Source organism: Anas acuta, chromosome Z (assembly GCF_963932015.1).
Source record: "Anas acuta chromosome Z, bAnaAcu1.1, whole genome shotgun sequence".
In the NCBI taxonomy this organism is placed as follows: Eukaryota; Metazoa; Chordata; class Aves; order Anseriformes; family Anatidae; genus Anas; species Anas acuta.
Window position 1 is genome coordinate 22,097,382 of NC_089017.1, and position 27,076 is coordinate 22,124,457.

The following is a 27,076-nucleotide window of genomic DNA, read 5'->3' on the forward strand; positions in this document are numbered from 1 at the left end:
AACTATGATAAACAGTATGCTTACTCTACATATCCAAATGCCTACAGTAACACATTATTCTGTTTTATGACTGTATACTTCATCTCCTTTTTGTCTGCACAATTAAAACACTTCACTTGGTTGGAATCACAGTAGAGATACTCTACTACTACAATTACTACTACAATTCTTTTTAAGAGACAACCCTTTAATCTTGTAAAAGCAGAGTCTTTTTATAAAAGCTATTTTAACAGTGAGTCAAAGTACAAAAATCTTATGGAGAGACTGAGTTACAATAACCACAATTATTTTTAAAACTTCTGGGCGCACACCAAATCTCTGAGTACCCTTCTCAAACAACTTTTCATCATAATCACAAAATAAAGCAGAAGGGTTGGAAACCTTCAATAAAATGCTGAGAGACTCTGCTCTGACCTATGCAGGAAGTCACCACTAGAAGCCTTCCAACCTGAAATAAAATCTTACCACCTTCTGAGTAGCTTCCAAGGATGTTCCACGTTGATGGCAATTCTTCATGAGCAATGGCCATTGTCAAATCATTATCCAGGGACTGCAGCTCTTTTATTGTTAGCCCAAACTTATCCAGTAAAACCTTGTGACTAGTGGCAGTGATGCATTCTGTGTGATTGACCAGAAAACGAGACAGTTTGCAAGTCAGGTTCTCTCTGTAGGTGACAGGACAGCTGCCGAGCACCACAGGTGAGTATCCTCTTGTGTACATTAACACAGAGACAGAAACTTCTTCCTGGCATCCATGGCCTAAAATCAAAATGTAAATTAATCATTAAAATTATATATGCTCAGAAAATTAATTAGTTTTTCCTCTTTTCTCATCCTGTAAGAGCGGTGACTACTCATCCAGAATTACTTTCTTCTTCCCTCTAGTTACACCTACTTATTGTCAGGCACCCACCAAGCATTTCTGTTGATGAACTTGGATTTGACTAGATTCTGAACTGCCAGTCCTCCAGTTATACTGATATAGTGCATTTTTAAAGCAGTCTTTCTATATGAAGGTTCTTCAACTACAAGAGAAAGAAGAAGTAACCATCTCAGTACTAAACACCAAAAATCAAAAGCATGAAGGTACCTGGATAAGAATTACAAGAGACACCCATAAAAAGAATGTCACAGTAGCATGCAACATGAACTCTGAGGAATACATCACATCTATTTATTAACACACATTTTTTTATCTACCCAGCATCTCCATGCAGGCCAAAACCTAGATGCTTTTAACAAATGCACATTTCATACTTTTGGCAGGCTTGATTCAATGTTGTATCAACTGTCTAATTTACAACCATGACTGTTGAAGTCTAAGGGAATTTGCCACTTAAAAATCCCACCCCACCTTTCCTCTTTCTTTGCCAACCAGGTGAGGATAAATGTCACACATCCGTAAGGTGTGCACCCTGTACTCACACGTCTTACTGGAGAGCTGCCATGACATACTATGGGTGCAAATCTAAATTTCCTACAATAGCCTCCCAATAACTACAAGTTTATATGCAGTCTTATATCTGCAGAAGCATGTGCTTACCACATCTGCAGTTGTTTTGGAAGTGCTCTGCATTCCCTTATGTTTAATTTGGCCACTATGAACCAACAGTAACTACACCAGAGCCATATTTTAACTTCGCCTTTTATTTTCATCTGCTAATGGCCCCTGTTGAGAGCAGACAGAGGATTAAGCATTGCCTGTAGCCTCCTGTTTTTATCCTAGCTGAGAAGTAATCATTTAGTAGTGTCATTTCAGGCATCTCAGAAAAATAACCTTGCTACCCTGGGATAAGTCTAGCACTGCGTTTTCTCCCATGGTATTTCATGACAATCTTTTAGCATTTACAGACTAAAGCAGCCACCATGTAACAGCATCAAACTTTCTCTTTTTATACTCACTGGTTACTTTCAAATTCTAAACGTCCTTTAGAAAACAAGAACAAATAACAAGTGGAACTTACTGCCTAGGTACATCATGTTTATAGCCACCTACTCCACAAATGAAAAGGTCACAAAGCAGACGATAACAACAACAGTCAGGGTTTATATTACACCAGCAAGAGGGAAAATGCCAAGGCCAAGAGAGACAACGCCAGCTGTGAGGGAGATCACACCCCCTCTACTTGTAGCAAGGCACCTGCAGATGGTTCTCCCCATGGCTCAAGCAGAGCTTCAACCACCCCAAGCCACCACCACCTGGGTACTACAAGCTGGGCTGACTGCTGCCTTCAGGGAAAGCCCAGACAAAAACGTGAGTTTTGTAGGCATTACAATTCCCAGAGGCAAACTCTAGTAGGATGGAACTGTTGAACAGAATCAAGTCAGACTAAAATCGATGACATGCCTGAAGATGCATTTTCCTACACACCCTACTATGTGTACACCCAGGAAAGCCCTGCCTGTAGCATTGTCTGTGTCTGACACCATGCAGGTACAGATGGCTATGGAGGGCAGCATAACTTATGGCCAGTTAAACTCAGGCTGTATCCTAAGGACCATCATTCAATGCCTACATTTCCTCCACTACAGAGCCATAAAACAGAGTTACCCAAATCATCCAGTTATGTCCAACTTCAAAATGGGGCTGCAGTATAGCAAAGAGATCAGAAATAAAAACGAGTAACGCTCACCTGGAACTAGGGACTGAAGAGCATTGTCACTTATCCTCGCAGCAAACATTATGTGCCTCTTCATGGATCCGTCATAAACAAAGTAAAATTCAGCATCTTCTGGCAGGTAAATGCCTTTCTCAAATTTTGCATTTATAGTCATCTGTCCCTGAAAAATGAATATGTTTTCATAAACATCCAATAGGTTTCTCATTTTCAACACACACATTAATATATACTTCCAGTGCAAACTTTTTATAACCTTTCCAACTCTATTATACAGTCTGTGATCCAATAACAAATCTGAAATTTTCTACTTCCCCTTTGAAAATAATGCTGTGTTTATGCCTGTAAGGTGATTTAAAAATTTGTCTTTAAACAACGCCTTTTAGCATACTCCTTTCATCCTGACTTGTGCAAATATATGACTTTTAATTAAAAATGCCTCAGAGCAAGTAAATCAATGAATCTGAGGATTTTGCTATTTACAAAGTATTCTTTGTGTTAAAAGAAAGAAAAAAATGCCTGCCCATGTGTGTTGTTTTTTGTTTTGTTTTGTTCTCTTATAGTAAACAGAAAGCAACCAGCCAAGAAAAGTCTGCCATACAATGGCTTCAAAAAAGAACAGGAAAGGGATCTGAGAAGCAGCAAACAATAACAAGTGTCTGGCATGTTCAAGGGAGGAAATTTAGATGAAGTTGCATTTCCTAAAAGAGGAGGACAGCTTGCTCCAACATGGTTCCTGGCTGCCACGGTTGCTCAAAGTAAGACTGGATTTGCCCAAGCATTATCTGAACTGGTGTTTCAGGAAAACACACCGCAGAAGAATATCTCATCATTTCACACTTCCAAAAGACGCATGTGCCCTTGCTACTCTGAACAGCTGCTGTGACATGCGCTCCATCAGGTCCATGAGAAGTATGGTAAAAGCCTGCACCAAAGCATAACACGGTAGCATAGAAATTTCCATGGCTCAAAAATACAGCTGTGCTCCTTTTCATTATATAATAAATGAGCCTCTTTGTGTAAACATGCTGGATAATTTGTGATCAAGTTAGAAAAAAGAAGTACTGGGGTGTTTCACCATCTCCACAACCTCAAGTGTCCGCAGGACTGCAGGCCATTTCTCTTGGTCCACATGCAGTGAGACCCTTGCCAGACCCCTGCGAAGTCACATCTTTGACTGCCTTCCCCAAGGACATCCTTCTTGTCACTCATAACAACGCAAATCCTGCGTTTGTTTTCCTCTTAAACACAAGCGTGTCTATTGAGCTAGAGCTAAAGAGGCAGAATCTAGTTTCAGACACACAACATCTTCCTTAAATAGGATTTTCTGGCAAGATTAGATGTAAACAACTTCAGGAGACTAGCACTGAGAGCAGACATGTCTGTCATCCCCAGAAATTGATGCTTATCTCTTGTTATTAGCCTGAAGTGTTACTGTAACTGCCAAGTGTTTTCTCCTGCTTCTCTTTTTCACAGTTATACACAGAACTGGTCTTTTTTCTATTATTATTTGTAACTTATACCCTTTTTTTTTTTTTTTAACTATCATTTTTTCATCTTTTTATGTTAGTTGTGAATGGGTCTTTTTATTGGTTGAGTAATGCTATGGATGGCTATTCTGGGGAGACAGGAACAGGGTATGTCCCTGAAATACCTCAGATAGCTCCAAGGACTGCTCCAGTATGGGCTTTGCTGCCAGCAGCCTGGTGCAGGGGAGCACAGCTGAGTTTCTTCCACATGGGCCGTCACTCACAAACCACCTCTGAATCCTCTGGACCCCCAAGGCTGACCCCTATGTACTACATAGGTAGCCAGCTTTCACACTGCACAACTGCAAGAACACTGGAGATATTTTTGTGGCAGTACTTCTCATTTTATAAACCAACTCTTAGAAAAAAAAAAAAATCAACTTTAAATTGTAACTGTTGTCTTACACTGCTCCTTAAAAAAAAAAAAAAAAAAAAAAAAAGTCAATTTAGACTCAGTGAAGATAGAGGAACAACTTCAGAAATTCAGAAACACTGATCACATTGCCTAATGTACAGATGTGAGGAACAATTTCACAACTCCTTGTCTTCTAAAGGGCGGAGGGGAAAAGCAAAAGGGAAAATACAGTGCAAAGCTCAAGTGTATATGATAACAGTTTTTTTCATAAGCCCTACCTTACAACCCTTCAGAGGAAGAAACTGCTAATAACTTAAGGAAAAAATTACAGAAGAAAGGCAAATTGGCAGCTATCTTGTATCTGCCCAAACAATTAAGTGCTTCATTTTGAAAATTCCGTGCAATTCAAAAAAAGGAGGGTTAAACCATATAATACGAGAGAAAACTCAAAGATAAAAGAACCTTCACAGCTCAATAGAAGTCTGCATGCTTTCTGATGCTGGATGATTACCACACCTGGCATCAGAGGCAATTACTTCACTAAACATAAGTTCCTATCATAATCTCCAGCACTTCCAAACTGCATCCTATACTAACTAACTGCACCTATAGACTTCCTTATATCATACTCCTTAATTCCATACTCCTCAGTTGCCTCCACTAAAATATGTATCAGTTTCCATTAGTTGATCAAGCCACTGTTTTTTTTTCTCTAGCTTTGAAGTACCTCTTTTCTTCTCACCTACTCATCTCCAAAACATCCTTGGGACATTTACATCATCTCCCCTTCTCACCCTCTGAAAACCTTGTGCAACTGCATCCTGTTGCCACTGGACTTCTGGAGTTCATGCCTGCCCTTTCATCCTTTCCTGTCCCTTCACTGCTTTGCACAGCACTTGTCCCATCCAGCCATGCCCCATGCCTGCCAAGCTGCTGCCTGCCCTCTCTTCACCCTCTCTTCTCACTTCTGCCCTCCTCATCCTCTCTTCTGAGCTACAGCCTTCAAAATGCAGTTAATACCACATTTAAACCTGAATATTTAAGCATCTTCTCCTTAACTCCAGCTACCCTTAGTGCACAATTATGTCTATTTAATGACAGGTTTGACAGTAAAGCAATATTTCCACCAAAAGCATCAGACGTGTCTATGCTGCAGAGGAAATAGAGTTCATGGGACTGGCTGGAACTAGAAAGCTTACATACAGTGTTTGATCAACTTCTTTCCTACATTTGCAAAATCTTTTTTTTATATATACATTTGAATAAAATTATTATACTGTTAATATAATTATCATACATGTTGTATATGTAGCATACATACAATTGTATCTCTGTATATACACACACTACAGAAAAAAAAAGAGAAAAAGATGCCGTAATGCAGCTAGACAATGTCACAAACAGATGTGACGGATGGAGATGACCGCACCCACGGCTGCATCCATTTGCTCTGCTGGCACAAATGTGTTTATTTTAACAGTCTTCTCAACTCCTATGACCACTTTTCTCCTCCACTTTCCTCCAGCCTTTGCTGGCAGAGGTTCATTAATTGCACACAGAAAAAACAGAATGCCTCCAAATATCAATACTATTGAATATTGAGGATGCTATTAATTGTTGCTACAAGAGGTGTCTCAGTATATGCCCATGAACACATTAAATGTGCCTTAGTCTTTCAATTGCAGTGAGAGAGCACCACAACTAGAATGTTGTTCATTTCCTCTGAGTAAAGCCAACTTTGTCACCAGAAAGTTTTGTTTTGTTTTGTATTTTCTCCTCAAGCAAAGATCATCTGCAGTCAAGTCTAGAAAACTTCCAGGTAGAAACAGTCAGAGAAAGGGATTAGCCTCCTGCATCCGGAAAAGGAGGAAAGATGCATCCAGCTCCCAAGCCATACCAATATGCAGTCTTTGCAGGTGGAAAAGGAAGAAGAGGAGATAAGGTGAAAATGCCAGTTCATTTAGCTCTTTACACTCAGTTTTTAGATGTTTGGCCTTGCCTTTAGCTGTATTTAAATCCAGACATTCATGAGCGTTGATTTTGCCATGTACTCATCTCTGTATACAGGCAAGCCACTGCTTTATTGGGAGCTGTCACTCCCAGTAAGCAGTAAACTCACTTTACTGATCACCTCAAAGTCTGGGGAAGCCACTTGTTGGAGGCTAATTCAGACAACTTCATTAGGAAAAACAAAACAAAACAAAACCAAAAACTTAGGATGTCCTAGGCCACATAAAAACAGCCTGGAAGGACTACCAACATACATATACATATACATATTAAATTAAACAAAATTTCAGTGCTACAACTACTTCAGATTATTATTTTTTGCAGCAGTTGTTAATGCACAGTTTTAGAACGATGCAAACAGCTTCAGAAACATGTACCAGCTTGATTTCTGTCAGCCTCACTGCACATACAATGTAAGCTCAACTAGGCAGAAGCCCAGAGCTCTTAGCCTTTTGAGAGAAAGGCTTATGCTACTAGCTTAAACCTGAAGGATAGTTTACACCTTTCCAGTACATCCACCCCTGCAGAGGCAATGCCTTCCCCAGTCCCTCGGGGGGGGGGGGCGGGGGGGAACGTGCCCAGCCCAGCCCCAGGAGCAGGCTGCAGTGGAAGAGCAGGAGCTACTTGCACAGATCTTTCCTAAGTAAACAACAGCACGGCACAATGCCATGAGTCCCACAAGAAATTCCTACACTCTCAGAAAACATTTGTTTGGTAGCACTGCTACTGCCTCCAGCAAAAGTGCTTGCTCCACTGCTCCCCATTCCATTTTGCAAGGTAATACTGCCAATTACCTTTTCTTGTGTACTTCTCTATAGTGCACAAACCTCTACAATTGACCCACTGCTGAAGTATGAAGAGATTAATATTAGGGTTATCAGCACCTAAAAGTAGGCAATTGAGGCCTAATTTAAATATTAACAAACAGAGCAAAACCAACAGAATAAATAAATAAATAAATAAATAAATAAATAAATAAATAAATAAATAAATAAATAAGGATGGTGTACACATGACCATGTGCTCCTGGAAGGCCATGTTTGTTCTGAGCCTCTTCCACACAATTTAGCTGAAAACACATCCTACTGGCATATTTCTTTCAGAACAGTGTGTGTTTCTAAATAGAGTACCAATTTAAGCTTAATGGTTATCCTTTTGGTGTTAAAACCAAAACTATAAGGCACACTGCCACCAGCAAAGCGGCCTGAATACAAGGCAGCTGTGAAAGCGTGGAAGCAGAGGACTTCTCTGGGCCACGTTCCTGAGAATCTACCAGTGGCTAGGAAGCTTTGCCTTTGACATTATTTTCACCAGTTCATTGTCTAATGATAATTCAACCTCTCTCCCATTGTTTACTTTCCCTAACAAGCCTATTTATATTCAGATGGACTTGGAGAAACATAAGAGGAAGTTACAGGTTTATTTCCATGCATAGGTAAGCCTAAGGATGATTCTCAGCCTCCACATGGATCTAAGATTGTTAAATCCTCTTTCAATAAAAGCAAAGGGAAGGATGTGCCCCTTTACCATCTCAGGAAATAAACACAGCCCCTGGTCATGACTTGTTTCTCACAAAAATGCTGGGGAAGGTTCTTGCCTTCAAGTTCATGCAGTGTTGATTCTGGCAGACTTGTACAGGAAGCAAATTTTAAAGTCAAAGGGTGTTTGTTGAGACCAACCTGACAGTGTATTACTTAGATTTACACTCTAAACAAGAACCTCAACTTTACCTAGCCACCACACAGCAGCAGGAGATCTTTCAAATATCATCTATGCTTGTAACAGCCAAGAACTTCAGACAGACACAACATCTGCAACTGCAAAATGTACCACAAAAGTCATTGCAGACCACTGCAGATAAACTTCTGGTCAACCACCTAAAGTGCTGCATGGACCTTCATTTAAAAAAAAAAAATAAGAAGAAGAAAAGAACTTCATGTAGAGTACATTGCAGTATCCCAGTTATCTCAAGTTCAAAATTAGAGAGGCACAGACCACCTTCCTACAGCATGGATCAAGAATAAAAATATTAAAATGTTCAAAGAGTAGAAAGGAACTCGTGTTCGGAACCAGAGCTCCAGAAAATGCCACATGCATCATGAGACTGGAGAAGATGAGGCCCTTCCAAGCCCTCAGAGATGCAGCATCTGGCAGAAAGTCCCTATGGGCAAGGGCCAGAAGCTCCTGTTTCTATGAGCTCCCCCAAACGTGCCCCACTCGCAGCAAATTCAATACCTTCAGCATCAGTCAAAGAGAAGGGCTTTCAACTAAAAATTGCACAGAAGAAAGGGCTATTTTCCCTAAAGAGCTTCTTAAGACTAAGAAACTTTGGGTGCAAGCCATTTTCTTTAAAGAGCACTTGAGAAACTCTCCATCAATATAAGCCAAAAGGAGTTTTGCCACTGATTCAATGACAGCCAAGAGTATCACTGCAAAACCTGAAATAAATTAAATTAAATTTAAAAAAAAAAAAAAAAGCTGCACCCCAAATTTTGCAGGCCCTGGGCACAGAATGCAATCAGGGAGGTGGGGCAGCAGCTGTGGGGGTATTAAAAGAGATGACAATCCTACTCCAAGCACATTAAACCTGTGACCAAGCTGTTGTTTGGCAGGTTTGACATCTTTGGGATCCATGAAGAAAAACATACCTCTTATAACCAGTGAAAAGGCTGCACTGGTACTGGTGCCAAGAAAGAGATTAGGAAGGTTTGTGTTTTTAACACGATTTATAGTTCTAAGCAGTTTTTCAATGTAACCAAACAGGTTTTTTTTTTTGGACATACATTTTATCTGGCTTCTCTAGGGTGCTTGAGAGCTGATAGGGATGGGTTCTGACTATGTTCTGCATGCAGGGTGCATGGAAGAACCATGCCACCATCCCAGTGAGAGAAGCAGAGGGAAATGGAGGTACCAAACCCTCAAGGCCTAGGCAGGCAGGGCAGGATGGTGACGCTTCTAGTGCATCTGATCACCCTGCCTCCTGATAAATCAGTGGCCCTTAACCTGAACAGAACTTCTTCCTTTTTTGAATTAATTTAGGTAACATCACTGTCTTCACTAGCAACCTGCCCCAGCAAAGCTGGTGCAATGCAAAAACACCTCTAGTGGTCTGCCAGGCCCGGCCCATTGCACCGGGTAACTGAAAATGTACTAACTGATCCCAATTCTTCTACCCCCAGCCTGGGGAAGTCTATGTTCCCAACAGATTTTTAACATGGAAATAATTAATTCCATTGTGACATACACTTAGCATACATCGTAAAGTACGCTAAAAATATTTTTATCAAGCTATATGAGCAACATAATAGCTGCAGAAATCCTGCATGAACACAACACTTTCAAGGATATTATCTGTAAATATAACAGTATAAGTATACCCCATATATGCAGCTTGATGGTTCCAGGAAAATATCTGTGCGCAGTGGTAAAACACGGTGCCTTTTTGATCCAAAAATGCAAGTTCTGACATTCTGAAGTAAATGCAAATCCCTAAGCATTGCTAGCAATAATGGAGCATTTGCCCTCTATGTAAAGCTGCCACTACAATTTAACATAGATATGCATACTAAACAGTGCATTCCAGTATAAACTCTAAGTTAGGCTCACAGACAATGTTATTTCAGAATTGTATTTATTTATTTTATCTGCACCTCAAGTACTGTGTTCAGTTTTGGGCCCCTCGCTACAAGAAGGACACGGAGATGCTCAAGATGGGATTGTTCCGCCTGGAGAAAAGGAGGCTCAGGGGTGACCTTATTGCTCTCTACAGATACCTTAAAGGAGGCTGTAGCGAGGTGGGAGTTGGTCTATTCTCCTATGTGCCTGGCAACAGGATGAGGGGGAATGGGCTAAAGTTGCACCAGAGAAGGTTTAGGTTGGATGTTAGGAAGAACTTCTTTACCGAAAGGGTTGTTAGGCATTGGAATGGGCTGCCCAGGGAAGTGGTGGAGTCACCATCCCTGGAGGTCTTTAAAACACATTTAGATGTAGAGCTTAGTGATATGGTTTAGTGGAGGGCTGGTTAGTGTAAGGTCAGAGGTTGGACTCAGTGATCTTGAGGTCTCTTCCAACCTAGACGATTTTGTGATTCTGTGATTGTGTAATTCTGTGATTTCAGATAATTATAGCAAGTGCGTTGAAACTGTTGTTTAATTTATCAGTCGTAAGATGAGACCTCACATTCATGCACCAAACTTAAGGCCGGAAGAGAAAATCCTGTTAATGTAACTTAAAACACTACAGCATGAAAGAGGCAGGAGAATTTTCTCACTACTTTTCTCATCTTTACACAGGCCTTGCAAGCGTGTAAGGTTTGCTTTATCTGACCACAGCAAGCATATTAAAACATTTAATCAATGTTCAAAAAACTCAATTAAGATCTTGCTATTTGAAGGTGAATTGTTAAATATATTTCACTTGTGTTAGATAAGAGGAGTGGCATGATAGTTTCCCTGAGCATTTTAATGACCTTTATAATAAAGCTTAGCTGCAACAATCAACAAGCCTACACAAAAGATGACAAAGCAACAGTAGAGAAATTGTTAACACAATAAGGTTGTTTAACATGAAATAAATTACTTAAGTCATTAATAACAAGGACAAAGTTGTAAAGATGCCTTTCTAACATTCAGTGATATGTCTGTAATATTCACTGGGCAGTCCTTGTAGCCAGACTGCAGTAAATATTGTGATGGACTTGTTTAAGAAAGCACATTTTATATTTTAAAAGAATGCCATGGGATTCAAGGCTACATACACAATGAAACAGCAATTACTCCCAAGGAAGGAAAAGAGCAACAAAGTACAAAACAAAATCAGAGATAAAAGCTGAACATTTCTGTATAACCATTAACACTCTAACTGAATAGCTAATAACATCTTAAACAAAAATAGCTGTTTTTTCCCAGATTAACAATTTGGCAAAATAAGCAACCAAAATAATTCATATCTTTTATATCCAGAATAATAGCACAAGTCTAATTCCACGTAGACCGGAGATGCGATGTGATGGTATGGTCATACTCAAAACAGTATTACACATTGCCTAAAAGCCTTCACACTGATATTTTTATTAAAATTAAATATGTACATAAAGGTGCTTTGAGAAGAGCCATGTCCTCTGCTTATACAAAATGGCAAAACTCCACCAGCACTACAAGAACCTCTCTCATTCACAGCAGAAAAAAAATAAAAAAAATCAGTCTTCAGCATTTGCACGTGTGAACAGGAAATACTTGAAACAACAGGACTTTTACACACCGAGTATTTTTAAGCTCCTTTTCAGCATGAGGTAGCTTTTGAGAAATGCAGAGAAAGCATTTCCACAGAAACTCCAAGTACAATTAAGAAATATCTGCCCCAGCTTCACTCTTAGGCAAGACAGAAAAAGGGAAGCCCACCAACTGGCAATCGAGGCAGCTCTTAGATCTTGCCAAAAGAGCAAGGAGAAAGTGGCTCAGTGACCACTTGGGTCTCTGAATCGAGCCTGAAGGATGCTTCCAGCAAGGTTGAAGGTCAACCTTGAGGAGAAAATACTTATCAGGAAAATTCCTTAATGAAGATTCATTCCCTGCCCTCTTTCGATATGGAGTATCAGCAAGTTCACCATTTTGGTAGTGATGCAGTGCCTTTTTGAAAGGGAAGGTAAGTGTTTGCTGCAGCTATTGCCACCTCATCAGCTGCTTAACAACCAGGGGTCACACATACAAATAAAATGGAAAAAAATAAACAACAACAAAAAAAAAAACATTATAGTATTTCCAAACAGATGACAGAAGTATGCTCCTCAAAGCAAACAAAAAACAAAAAACAAACAAACAAACAAACAAAAAAGGCAGGGGTGGGGGGGATAGGGTCAGGGAGCTGGAAGAGATCCTGAAAGGTCTGACTCCGCACATCAGGGCAGGACCAGCTCTACTGCAGTTACTTCTAAATGATGGGGTTTGTTTCACATGTCCTAAAAGCACCCTGCAGACTGTCAGTTTGCACTAGGTTGGTGCAAACATGGAACATCTTCCCACCCAAGCAATGCTCTGCTTGGCCTCTACCGTTCTACAGCAAGCACATGCTTTGGCTTTTTCAAGAGCTGAGATGTTTGGCCTTATAAGTCTTTGGCCTTCGTACATAGTAACTGGGTGAAACGTAATGGCCAGCAATGTAACAGAAGACTGCACTAAATGGAGCAGAGCCTTCAGTACCAGTGTTTTCACGCCTAAGTTGAGTTCTAGCCTGTTAATGCCTCTGAAGCGGGATGTTTTTTTTAATTATTTTGAATAGGAGGGGAAATGAAAGTTCATGTTTTATTTTGTTAGGCTTTAACAGATGATCAGTCTTTAAATTGTGTGTGCAATCCTCCTTATTGCAATCCTCCTCCCTCAGTGACAAACTGAAGCACATTGGCTGTTGTGGGGGTCTTTGAACTTGCATACACGGGTATTTTCCCACAGCTGGTGCTCCAAATTAAGATACACCTTCTGCTGCCTCCCTAGTTTAGATAGTGACCTTCTTCATGGCCAATCGCAAAAAAACAAGTTTTGTGTTGGGAACTGCAAGGCTTGGGCCCTGGGGAAAGGAAGATCAAGAGGCAAATAAATCTAGTATAACCTGAACAATCAGCCATTTCAGGAATGAATATATTCTTGGTGCCCAGCTCAGAAATTCAAGGACTTTATAGGATCACAAGTATGTGGCTGGATTCCCCCATGGCTTGGCTGCAGAAACTCAAAATTTAGCCAAAAGCAAGAAAACCCCCAACTGATTTTGCAAATCATAAAGATGAATAGAATGATTCAAAAGAGAAAGCATCCAGTAATTTTTCCCTCATTGTAGCTCATAAGTGATAAGCTGCTTCTTTCAATCTATTTAAAGACAAGCCTGAAATGACATTAATCTATCATCTAAACACAGGGCTGAACATTTATGAGTTGCCATGAGCTACATCCAGCCAACACTGGTCTGACCCACAACAGACATGGACATAAAATCTCACTTTTGTCGAAACAGTGAGAGCACACAATACACAGCTTACACCGTGTTTGTGCTTTTTATGCCTGCTGCATGTTAGCAGCAGGAAAACAGTCAACACCTCATCTGACCGCTGGTACAGAGCTAACCTGCCCATGTGTTTAAACAGTCTGTACCAGCAGAGCAAATTTATATCAGATCAGGACTCTGCATCACGTGGCTGTGATTTTCTGAATCTGTCACTAGCAACCTTAAGGCTGTGTTTAATGCTGAATCAAAAGTGTGATAACAGGTAAGGTGGATAAAAGTTTTCAGTCTCCCATATAGCAAAGTAAAAAACACAAGTAGAGAACACATCATCTCATTCTGGAATTTCTGGATACTAATAAAAATAGGTTGGATGCCTTTTTACAAAGAAAAAGAAAAAAGAAAAAAGAAAAAAAAAAAAAAAAAGCTTTTCAAGCAATACACAGTGCCAAAACATGTATTAACAGTCTTGCTGGTTAGTTGTTAAAAATATCATTCAGTATGTTGATGTCAATGGCAACACAATTTATGTTTGTGTTTAAAATCATATACAGGAATTAAGAACACTCAGACTGAGCTGTTCACATACAGAGGTCAGAAACCTTCCACAACAAGGGACATTAATAAAAAATGAACATCCATTCTGACAAGTAACTGTTAACTGAAACAAGGGAATTACCTCTTTTAATTGGCTCAATTTAAAATAAATAAATTGGATTAGTTATTATTCTCATGTCCTGTGTGACATCAGGGCTCTACTCTTGCAGACAATACACAAATGCATGCAGGTCTCTGATTAGAAAAATCATAATTTAAGGACTGACCATGGACAAAAAAATGGAAGGAGAAAAGTACAGTATGGGCACAAAAATGATCTGACTGCTGATGAACGTGCTTTGAAATACCCACTCTTTTCCTCCATACATTTTAAAATAGATCTCATTGTTTTACATGTATTTCCTGAGTCTCATTGTGGCAGCAGCTACGCATCCAAGCACAGACCAACCACTGTGCAGGCTCTTTTGTGAGCACCCCAAGCAAGCCGCCCACGACAGACCTGACCAGGCTCCCATAGGGGTCAGCAACAAAACACCCACTGACTCTGTGCTGGACCAGGCCAGCAAACACAGCACTGTGCATGAGCAAACACACGCTGGAAGCCTGACAGACATTTACATTTTAAACCACATTACTCTGTTGCGTTTCAAAGTCACCGTCTAACAGGACAGTGATTTCAGCCTGGTTGAACACACAGACCATGGCCCAGATGTGGACAACACCACTGCAATGAAAAACCTCTCTCCTCCCATAGCAAGGAACTTGAAAGCAGAAGATGGCAAGATGGGGCAGAAGTGGGCTTCTTTCCCCACATTGCTGGCCAGAAGAGACTGAACACATTGCAAGGGCAGAAAAAGATAATAATAGTAATAAAAAAAATCTGTACTCTATCCACTGTGGGAAACTCTACCCCTTCCCAGACCTCCTTCCCACTCAACTCCTTTTAGTTCAGCTGGGAAGGACAAGGAAGACATGGAGTTTGGCAAGGCAGATGACCAACTGCTCACTATGGGAGCTATATGTGAGGCTTACTGCTGCTTTCCACTTCCACCATGCAAAAACGCACTGGAATCCCATACTAGTTTGACCTTCACATCAATCACATTTCAAAAACAGAATACACTGTTGAATGATTTATATTAATTCTGTTTCCCAACTCTCACACAGATGAGACCCATGCATTCGTAGAGAAGATAATAATCACAGCCCATTTGTCCTTCTGGCTGTAACCAGGCACACAAATGATGTACATTATAAAACTATACAGAATTCCTTCCTGACAAACAAGATGATTCACAACTTTTTAACTGCCTTACTAAGTGTTTTTAAAGTCCCTCTGCCTACGGACCTCTGAAAATTTTCCAACAGAAAATACGCTCAAATTATTCCTGGACATACTGCTAGAGTAAAAATGAAAACAGTGTTTATTTAATCATGTTTTGCATGGAGCGCAGAGCAGAGCTGAAAAATGTCAAAAGTATTCAGAGTTGTGTGAATATTAGAGTGTACTTTATCGTTGCCTTTAGCTGGAGCAACGACAACCAACAGCAAGCACTACAGAAAAATTTCACCACTGAGGTAAAAACAGCACAGACAAACAGAAGTTCCTGACAGAGCACTAAATTAATCCATTTCCTGGATATACTCTTTTCAAACTAGACTTTCTACCACTCTGCTCTCTACTCTTTTGAGAGGACTTTGATCCCTAACCTAAAACTTTTGTCTTTAATTTACTTAGCTGTATGTCAGGCATTCATATTCTGAAACTGTCCTGGAAGTATTTTACGTGAAGTGTACAGTATGAAAATCCACAATTATTTTTCCCCTCCGTGCCACTGCTGTGCAGACAGTATAACAGTGGGTGCACAAAGGCCACAGAAAACAAGGTGGAAGGAAGGATGACCACTAATAACTAGCTGGAGAGAGCTCCCTTGCTTCATTCTTTAGCCAATGTCTACTGGCTTGTGTCTTTATTCAATGGTTGGAAATTCGCTTGATCGTTGGCTACAACCTTTTAGAATGAATTCTGTCTCATCGTATTTCCTTCACATAGAAACCCAAGCAGTTAAATTGTCAATAAATACAGCACTCATTGCTTTGAAGAACCTTAAAATTTAGTCCAGGAATTTGCTGTTGTTGTTCTTTGGGCCCCTAGGGTATGAAATAACTCCGTTATTTCACTTTGTCCTATTACTTACTCAGACACCTTCAATTACCAAGGTGCCTGTGAAAAAGCAGTTGTGCTTTCATTCAGATCCCAGACAATTATGCCTGCACATCCTGGAGGAACAAAAATATCACTAATTAAGAAAACAGTGAAGATGCTAACAAGCCCAACTGTAGCCCAGGTGTTTGCACAAACACTCCTAGAAGGAGGGCATTTCCTATGAAAAAGGTAACAAGAACTTTAAAATTGTTACGTAATAACGGAAGGAAATAGAAGAGATCCAAGGGATAATTAATGGAGGTAGGCTGTAATCAGGCATGCCTTTGTAGGGATAGGCTACTAGTATATCACATGCAGTAAAAAAGCTGCCAGCTTCTGTCTTGCCCAAACCAGCACTTAATTTCCAGTTTTGCAGCTCCTGGGCAGCATTTAATGCAGGGAGGCTGCCAGCAACCAGCAGCAAGGAAGCCACACAGTCATTTCCACTTGCTCAGGGCAGGTCCAGCTGGAAGGCCAGCTGAGGCCACCAAGTTGCTGCCTGAGTACCTCCTGCTACCCTGTGAGAGTGCGTACCAGGGAGCAAAGCTGGAGGCACAGCTGCTGGGGACCCCATTTATGCTCAGCTGCCAATGCACAGCTCTGCCCAGCCATGGTCTGAAGCAGCCGCTCGATGTGCCTGCATCTAAAGCAGCTGCACTCCTGTCTTTTGCACCATAAATAAGATGAGATACACTTGAGTCATGAATATGCCTCAAACAGTTTGCATTAGAAGCAGTTTTCACTTTTCAAAGCAAAGCAAACAAAGCAAAGCAAAACACAGGAAAATGTTCTTCGTACAGACATCTTTAACATCTAAGTGGCTAAAGGCTACAGAGTAAGGATGCTGCCCCATCCTACCACTAAATTAGGATCTGAGAAACCTGGACTGGATTGTGTTTTATCACACCTTTGTTAGGTTTGTAAAGGTAAGTGCACTTCAGTGCACTTCAGTGCACTTACCTTTACAAAAGATAGTCTGAGCTGATGAAGTTGAACAACATTTCCTGACCACAAAAGAATATTTGTGACCTCCAAAGAAAAAAGTTAACAGGCACTGACATTATGACAGCAATGGAAAATAGAATCAAGCCCACATCACACCACCAAAAGCAAATCACCAACCCAAACAAAACACGCAAAGAGCAGGACAAGCAAAGAATACATTTGACCACATGAACTCTAAAGACTGATACAAGAAAAAATGCTGGGGGGGGGGGGAAGGCGGGGGGAGACATGGAGGAGGGTGACTGGAAAACTTCACACACTCATCACTCTGCAGCACAGACCAGGCAAAGAGAACCACTGATTCACTCCAAAATGGGACAACCTGAAGGCACCAATATGCTCTGCAGCTTCAAGCAGCTTGACACTATGTCCTAACCTCAGGCGCACCTGATCCAGTCAGAGGGAAAACCACTCAACCCTCAACCTTTGTAAGAGCACTGATACATCAGTAAATATATAACCCTGCCTCCCTCCATGCAACCTACAGTTCAACAGAGAAGCTGCTACAGTTTGAGAACCAAACCCAAACAGACATTCTTGTTGCAAAGAAGGCTGATGTTATCCAGGGCTTCATTAAGCAAAGTATCGCCATTGGGTCAAGGGAGGTGATCCTTCCCCTCTACTCAAGCAGTGGTGAGGGGTGAAGCCACAGTACACACCTGCAGTGCTGTCTCCAGACATGGGCATACTGGACAGAATGCAGCAAAGGCACACCTAGATGATGAGGGGACTGGAGCACCTCTCCCAGCTGAGAGAGCTGGGGCTGTTCAGCCTGGAGAAGAGGACGCTCAGAGAGATCAATCTAAGACTGATGAGAGGCTAGAACCTGAGCTGGCAAAAGTCGTGTGGAACATGGTAGATAAGGATGCAATTTGCAAGGTCCTGCAGTTTTGCCACCTAACCTAACCCATAACAGTGGCCTAAAAGAAAGTGGAGAGGGACTGTATCAGGGAGTATAATGATGGAACAAGGAATAATGGCTCTGAACAAATGGAGGGGAGATTTAGATTAAATGTGATGTGAGGAAAAAATTCTTCACTCAGAGCACAAAGTGCACATGGGCATTAGGGCTGAAGATGTACCGTGCTTCTGTTCTTTTCCATAAATTAATTTTAATTACCAAAAAAAAAACAGTGTTAAAAATAAACACAGGGCACAGGATGAGAGGTGGAGGACAGTCCCTGTGGCCGAGGGGCAGCCTTTCTCTCTGGCAAGCCAAATGACCCAGGGTAGCCAGCCCCACAAAAGGGGCCTTCAGCCCCCCCAGTGCTCCTCCTTGTCTACGTGAGGGCATCTTCCAGGCTGCCTCCAACACAGCCATCCTTGGCCATGTGTGGGCCTCTCCACCACAGAGCCTTGCTGTGGTCACAGTGGCCACCACTGCTGTGCCTTTGCTGCAGGCCCTATAAAGCAGGACCCCTGCAGCTGGCCCACCACTCGCTGAGCTTCTAGGCACTCTGACAGCCAGCTTGTGTGGCAGGAAGAAGAGCCAAAGCAGCAAGGCGAGTGGCAGGCCTCCTCGGTGTGAGGACAGCAATGCAGTCCAAGGAAGCACCAAGAAGGAGTGCACCTAAAAAGGAGACGTGTTATGGGCGAAGGGGCAGCGCCTACAGCACAACTGACACCAGTGCCCAAGGGACGTCTGGCACCCAGCCCACAGACACGTATAAGCAGTACCACTGGCACCACAACAATGCAGGGAACAGGCCGCCCCCTCAGCCATACAGCGACAGGGGGCATGGGCCTAACCAGTGGTGCAATGGTGGTGAGGGCTGATGGCAGGAGCATCAGGCAGACAGCCACGGGGAGCAGAGGTGTGCCTATCGTCCAGAATACTGTGTGGGACCCAGCCATGGCCACAAAACAGACGGCAGTGTCAAATCCATGCATGGAAATGAACCAGATGGTGGCATGGGACCTAGGCGACCTGGACCTGGACGACCCCCTGGTTCGGCATCCTGGCCTGAAAACATTCCAGATGCAAGGCATCCCGTGTGGGCAGTCCCAAGCAAGGACTGGCTCATCCTTTTGCCAAACACCATGGAGCCCATGGAGCAGGTTCCACCAGAAGATGTGGAGGAATCAATGGACGTGGATCCACCTCAGCCAGTAGCATGTAAGTGATTATAGGTGGCTAATTTCTTATATTAGAAGTGAGTTTCTGTATGTGAGTAATTGGCAACAACAGACATGGAAAAGGCTGAGGCACTCAACAACTTCTTTGCCTCTGTCTGCACTGGTAGGTGGGCTTCCCAAGTCTTTCATTTCCCTGAACCCGTAGATGGAGGCTGGGGGAGCAAAGTCCCACCCACTGTAAGTGAAGAGCAGGTTTGAGACCACCTGTTGAATCTAAACAGGCACAAGTCTGTGGGACCTGATGACATGAATCCCAGGGTCCTGAGGGAATTGGCTGATGTAGTTGCCAAGCCTCTCTCCATCATAGTTGAAAAGTCCTGGCATTCGGGTGATGTTCCTGGTGTGTGGAAAAATTGAAATGTCACGTCCCTACTCTTCACCAAATAAAGAACTGAACAAAGAGCACAACAATTAAAACAATTAGGATACATTTCTTCTCAGAAAGTGTGGTCAGGCATTGGAACGGGTTGCCCAGGGAGACGGTGGCGTTCCCAGGTGTTCAAGGAAAGGTTGGACCTGGTGTGTAGGGACATGGTTTAGTGGGTGATAGTGGTAGTAGGGTGATGGTTGGATCAGATGACCTTGAAGATCTTTTCTAACCTTAATTTTTCTATGATATTCTATGATTCCAAGAATGGATACGTAGCCTCCAGCATCGCTTTGGAAGATGAGGCCCCTCTGTCATCTATAGGGAACTGCTGTGAATATCCTCTGTGACTCTACATCTCTCTGTTTCTGTCTGTTACTCCCAAGGGAGACATTTACTAGGCTCTCAGTAAAGAATAATTTACAAACTTCTGAGATCACTCATCTTCTGCTCTCAAGAGTTGACTGCTCCCACGGTCTGCTTGCCCCATGGCAGCAATACATTCCTTTTCCAATGTCAAAGATCAACACTGATGATCAATAATAATTCTCTTTAAAAAAAAAAAAAAAAGAAAAAAAAAAAGAAAAAACAACAACAACAAAAAATCACCTACCATTAAATAAGAAGGAAGAATTTTCCATTAGAGGGATTTGTTTTTACACACTAGTATCAACATTCAATAGGAGGAACAACTACCATCTTTAATTTTTTTAATATCTGAATTGTGTTATAGAGCAAATATTTGCTTTTTACATATTTTTTTACCATCAACAATGAAACTGATGGCTGTCTAAGGACAGGACAGGGTTATTCCATATTCTGTGTTTCCTATGCTGTAAAATGAAAAGACTCATCTTGCTGAGATCCTTGCAGAAAGAACTGGATAAATCTGATTTGATTTGTATCAGTTAAAAAAACCACAATTGAGAAGGGAAAAGGCTATTTCAATTCTGGTTCTTCTTGAAGCAACAAATTATTAGGACTGAAAGAAGAGACATCACAGATGATGCATCAGTTTCTACTCGGCTAGTCTTAAAAATCAGATGGGTTTATAAAGACTAATTTTAAGATGTGGTTACCAGGATTTTGCTGTCTAGAAGCCGGAAACAGACTCCTCAAATTAACTGAAAAACATGTGCTTGAAATATTTAATTTTCTGCTTCATTACCATTTATTTTTTAAACCATGACATTTATGTGTGTTGTAATTAGATTTTAACCATATTGCTGCTACAAAAATTATATACAAGGAGAAGTGTATCAAAATAATGCAGTTTTGAAATGGAGTAATTTCATAGAGTATTTTAAATTATATTTCACAAAAATCATATTACCCAGCAAAGTCCTTGAGCTTTCTGAATACATTCCCTCTTATGCAACAGAAAATAAACAGCTCTCACTCACCTGACAAGATTACACATGCTATGTTAGATTTGTGAAGAACTTCCACAATGACACAGTGGGACGGTTTGAAATAACAATGCTGTATGCATCCTCCAGCTTTGTAAGAGTTGCTCAAATACAGCTAGTCAAAAAAGTATTTTGCAGGTAATCTTTAAAAATATTAACAACTGTATTATAAACACAGAAATATAGTTATTCTAAGGTAATTTTACACAAAATGCAAGCCTCTCAGACAGACATTTTCAGAATTAGGAATGGCATAAAATCCACCTGAGACAGATACCAAGTATATTTGAATACAGTGTGAAAAGCATCCTAATTTTGGACCTAGCATACAGTAGATCTCCCTCTCTCTCTCTAGTAACAAAACCCCACATTTTTGTAGAGGCTGGAAGGTTGTGATTAGTTCCTACCTTTTGATCACTTTAATTGAAAGATTTTTCTGACAACAAAAAATACTTACTACTAAAACTCACCTTACTTCTGCAGAAAATAATGTGTTATAACCATATGTTGCCATTATTTTTTAAGTTGCATGTGAACAGCATGCAACTGTCATTATGTCGTATTTTCTATTTTCACCATCCCCTTTAAAAAGGACTGGAACACATCAGAAATAACTGCATTTGTTGCAATGCAAATATCTGTCATGCTCCCTGTCTCCCCAAGAGATGCTTTCTCTGTCCTTTATAATGGATGAAAGACTCAACAATTTTTTGCTAAGCTCAGCTGGCCAGAAAACTGCTTAATGATGTCTAAGGAACTTCAAATCAGAAAGGTCTTTCATGGGTAATGTGAATGCTGACTTGATTGTGTTCTCCAGCAAAGTCATGCAAATGACAGCAGCAGTGGGAAGGAGTTTCCAGAACTGACAAAGTAATTGGATCTGACTAAGAGAAAAGAAATACCTTAACTCAAGGACTTCTCAAGATAGACAGACCTCTTTGATCTTCCCGGATGCGCTGAGGAGCATTCACATTAGGAACAATATTGTAAGGGGTAGGATTGTGAAGATGCAACGCTTTCAGATGCTAACTCACCAGAGCGGCTGCAGACCACAACCAGCAAGTCCCGAAGCAACACTCAGGTCCAGGACAGGCTCTCACTTGTGCAAGGCTTACAGTGAGCATTCCCAGGTAAAATCACATTCTCACCCCTGTCACTCTGTAAGTGACTAACACAGCCCAGCCTCCTCTGCCTCCACCTGATAAGCCCCTACTTCATAACAGATTTATAACAATTAGTATCCAAATGCTCTTATTAATTGGAGTAAGTAAGAGGTAGGCAAGTCCAATCTTTGGAGTAAGTAAGAGGTAGGAAAGTCCAATCTGTCCATGTAGTAACTGAATTCTCCTCAGCATTAAACAATACAATAACGTCCACAGATTTGCACAGACCTCACAAACCTCCATCTGGCTCACGAGTGTATAATCAAAATATTAAGCATAACTGGCCTTAGATCTTATGCTTAGGGAGTATCACTTGTAGTAACTTTCTCTCTATCCTGGTGAGTGTTCCTGGAACGTAACCCATAGCATATCCATACATCGTTATCTGGATTATAGGACCAGTATTAGTCTCCACCTTCATCTGACAGAATAATTTCCTCTGAGACGTGGCATCAAATGTTTCATTTCAATCAGCGGGATTAAGCCCATTACACGGCCCTTGTCTAGCCCATCAGTTAAACTGTTACAGGAAGATATCAGATTAGTCTGATGCAGCTACCTCTGATAAAACTATGTTAAATGCTATCAATTACCACCACATTCTTAATTATCCTTCCTGTTAAAAATTGTTGAGACCTTGCACACAACATGAGCAGTTCTTACAAACCTCCACCCCACCTTTACAGACGCTGCAGTTAATTTTCCACAGCCTGAGGTTCCCACTCCTAAATTGACAAAGATGAAGAAAACTCTTGGTGTTTTAGAAAATCCTAAATTCTTTCAGTACTCCAGGGTACAGATTATTAATGCCTGCCTCCATTTTCGACCCTATCTTATCACAATAATCAGATAATTGTTTTATTTCCATCTTTCACCACTCTTTCCATTCCCATTCAGTACACTCCCACTACTCCCCTATACAACACCATTCAGTAGCCCTACTACCATTCTCATTGAAAACCATGGCAGAACAAACTAAAGAAGATAAGCCATGGTTTAGTAATAATAATTACTAGGTTGCCTGAGTTTTAATTCCCATCATTACATCCCAGTAAATTAAATGTAACTAATGCATATCCTCACATCTTTTAACACATTTTTGATCTCTTCTGAGCTCTACTTATTATATCCAATCACTTCACACTTTCACACTTTGCAGAAAAAAAATACATTTGATTACCAATTTCCATCTATTAGTTTTATATATATATATATTAGTTTTATAAGATATATAAAACTAATATATTATACTTATATAACTTATATAATTTATTATATATTATTATTATTATATATTATTATATAACATATAACTTATTATTATAACATTATTATAACTTATATACATATATATATATAAGGTACAATTTTGTGTTTTGAGGAACTGGAGAGAAAGGTAGTTTAGAATTGTATAATTGTACAGCTATTTACAGTAGCTGTAAATTGTGAGAAACTAGAAAGTGAGTGCCACCTCCTCACAGACAATAACTGTTTTGAAAACTGAGATTGAGAATGCTGAAGAATAAAATAATTATCCTAAAGAAGAAATCATTTTAAACTTACTTCAGAGAATGGAGCTACAGTATTATAAACCATCATCCCCACACATGCCTGCTTTCAACAGCAACATTCAACTGCCTAAGGTCGCAGACAGCTACAGAATGTTTTTTGGTTTCATTCACTCTGTGTTTGAATGAGCTGTTACCCAAAAGAAAGCGACTCTCAGGGCAGAAGCCCGACATTGTAGAACTTACATAAAGAGGTACTTCAGTGCAGCTCAACTCCATTTTCACAGCACCTGGGAACAGAATAAACCAGCAGAATTATTACACAGCAAATCAGAAGGTACCGATATCACCCTATCCCATTTGCATCTTCCAGAGTTAATAAAAGAAAGCATAGTAAACTTATCAGACACCCAGTTGCCCAAAGTTTCCCCGGTGCGAGGAGAGGCTGGTGCAATGATGCCGCAGTAGGGGCGGCTGGTTTCATGGACATGCTGCATGCTTTTCACATGATTGGCACAGTAAAATAAAAAAAGGTCAGCAGACAGCAGAGCCTGGCCACAGAGACATTCCTAGTGGCAGCAGATGAAGTGCTGGGCCCTTCTTATCTCCGGAGGCAAAGAAAGGAATTTTGAATTTGACCTAGAGATGAAGCTGTAGCAGCCTTTTACTCCACACCAATATCCCAAATGTCTAGTGCTGGTATTCAGAAACTTCACAGAAGTTATGCCCAAGGCAGGTTGCCTTAAATACCCTGAACAGCAAATTACTGCCACAGTAAGTCACTGGAATTACTATAATTACAGCCATCATAGCAATACTGACTTCTGTTATTATATTTCAAACACAATACAACCTCAAAATTCATACCCTAAAAATACCATTCCTTGCAAATAAGAAAAGCATATCAGAAGCAACTACATCACTTTAAAACAGCAGGATGGGCTCAACAGCTACACTCGAGCCTTCTTCCACTCACTGAAACGGGCCACAAAAAAAGAGCCTGTCTTAAGAGGAGGCTGCCTCAGCTCAGATGTGGCCTTGTTTTTACAGCTGAACAGTTTCCAAAAACAACAGGGTTGTGCAGCACATTTCTTGTTAATGCATAGGTACAGCCTGCTATGAGTCAGATAGGATTTGAGAAGTTCTCCTCCAACAAGCTGCAAAAATTAAATGCAGAGTTTCAATCAAAAACAAAAATCACACACACATACACACATATTTCATTTAAACCATGGAGTTTGTTAATGCTCATCTCCCAGTACTTGTCAATTCATCTATATTCACAAGTACCTACATTTTTGCGGTTTGACTTTAGTGCAATTTCAAAAGAGAAATCACTGGCCACAAGCATTCAGTCAGAAAAAAAAAAAAAAAAAAAGTGAGAAAAAAAAAAAAAAAAAAAAAAACGCAAAACAGCACTTTCATATCATAAGAAAAAGGTCTCAGGGAAACTTTAATCCAGCCAGCCTAGTCAGCAGCTAGACACAGGCAGACGGGTTTCTTATGTTCCAAGGCAGGAGGAATCCTGAAGCTGTCTCCAAGGTGTCTCGCTTTAACAGACGGAGACAAAGCTCTGCAGTTTCCAGCACCAGCATCCTGAACGCTGCCTTGGGAAAAGCAGCACTGGAAGCACAGCTCTGTTTGCACAGAAGAACGCAGATCTACAATAGAAACTAAAAAACCATAGCATTAAGTCTTCAAGGAGTATTTAAGATGGAGATTCTAGCAAGTGTCACATTACAGGACAGGTGAAGCACATTGACTTCTGTCCCTGACCTGTCACCAGCTCACAATTACTGCCACACACATCATTTAATGGTAGGCTGAAATGAATGAGAGACATGCCAGCCAGATGTTTTTGCACCATTGCTCTATAATGGTATACAAAATCCCTTCACCTGCAGTGATCCTCCCTCTTTCAAGGAGCACATCCAAACTAAACTCTGCCATCTCCTCTGTAAAAAAAATATAAGCACAATCAAATCATTATGCCATGCCAACAGAACTCGACCTACTCTGGATTACTTCTGACATACGACTAGCTTGAGCTCTACAGCATCATGAGATGCATGTTATACCCTTCTCTGCAAAGGATGAGGAAAACAGGTATCTTTGTAGCCTAGTCTCCATATTGTGCTGCAAGCGTGCACAAAAAAGGCTTAATTTCACCCTTCCTTTCAGGAATTACCATTATCACCTATGCAATAAATGCCTTTTTTATTGGCTAATACGAACATAACTCACTGGAGATATGATGCTATCCCAATTTTAGTTCCCTTCACCCTTTGTTTATGTCACCTTGTGGATCACAGAATCATAGAATGTCCTGAGCTGGAAGGGACCCACAAGGATCTTTGAGTCCAACTCCTGGGTCCCCAAAAGACCACCAAAAAATCAGGCCATGAACCGGAGATTGTTGTCCAAATACCTCTTGAACTCTGGCAGGCTCAGTGCTGTGACCACTGTGGATGCTGTGGGAGCTTGGTAATTCTGAAACACCAAGCTCCTAGCTCAGTATTGATCCTGAGTGGATAAACAGCCCAGAGATTTAGGTCATTGGAGGCAATCAGCGTTCTCCTGTACAGCACTCAGAAAACATTGGATGCTGAATGCTGACTAGAACCACACAGAAATATGCTCAGTATTTTCAACATGCGCTCCCCTGACAATCCAGCCTATAATGTTTTTTCCTGGAGACAAAAGCATCCCTAATGATGCCCTTTTTGCCTCCTGCAGAAAAACCAGTAACTGTCAACAGTGAGTGGACGGTTCTGCTCCTCTCACTCTTCAGAGTGCTGGTTGTTTAGGAAGGTTTTATACGAATGTATGAATTTCCTCCATCTGGGGCTTACTGTAACTTCGTTTGCTTGCTGGAAGCAGCTGGGAGTGGCAGGAAGAGGATGCACGTAGGGAGGAAATACTCAGCTCTGGCTACTGAGCTGCTCTTTTGCAATTTCCATTTCAGAGAGAGGGACCGGAGGGAATCCTGCCACTCATCTCCTCCAAGCCTCTTCCAAGTGCAGCTCAGGTCCCCAAACAGCACTTTCCCCAGCAGCCAAGGGCTATCACATAGACAACTGAGGAGGAATCCAACCCTGAGCAGCAAGCACAGACTCCACATCTAGCTGGAAACAACAGATACACATCATTCCACAAAGTACAACCTCAACTACCCTTCCAACATATGTGCTTCTGACTCAGAAACCAGTGGGATGGGCACCT

At 41.1% G+C, this 27,076-nt stretch overlaps 1 protein-coding gene across 6 annotated transcripts in view; it reads right to left on the reverse strand.

The window, feature by feature from the left end:
* ARHGEF28 (Rho guanine nucleotide exchange factor 28) overlaps positions 1-27,076 on the reverse strand; it is a 127,198-nt gene that overhangs the window by 93,967 nt on the left and 6,155 nt on the right. For 3 of the 6 annotated variants that reach the window (XM_068666819.1, XM_068666817.1, XM_068666815.1), the window contains exons 2-4: positions 24,101-24,144; positions 2,634-2,781; positions 466-759 (exon numbers count right to left, since the gene is read on the reverse strand). In XM_068666819.1, coding sequence (XP_068522920.1) covers positions 466-759; positions 2,634-2,781; positions 24,101-24,144 — 486 coding nt within the window. Of the gene's footprint in view, positions 1-465; positions 760-2,633; positions 2,782-24,100; positions 24,145-27,076 lie in introns of those variants that run through there. The other 3 variants (XM_068666818.1, XM_068666816.1, XM_068666820.1) reach the window with 2 other exon arrangements.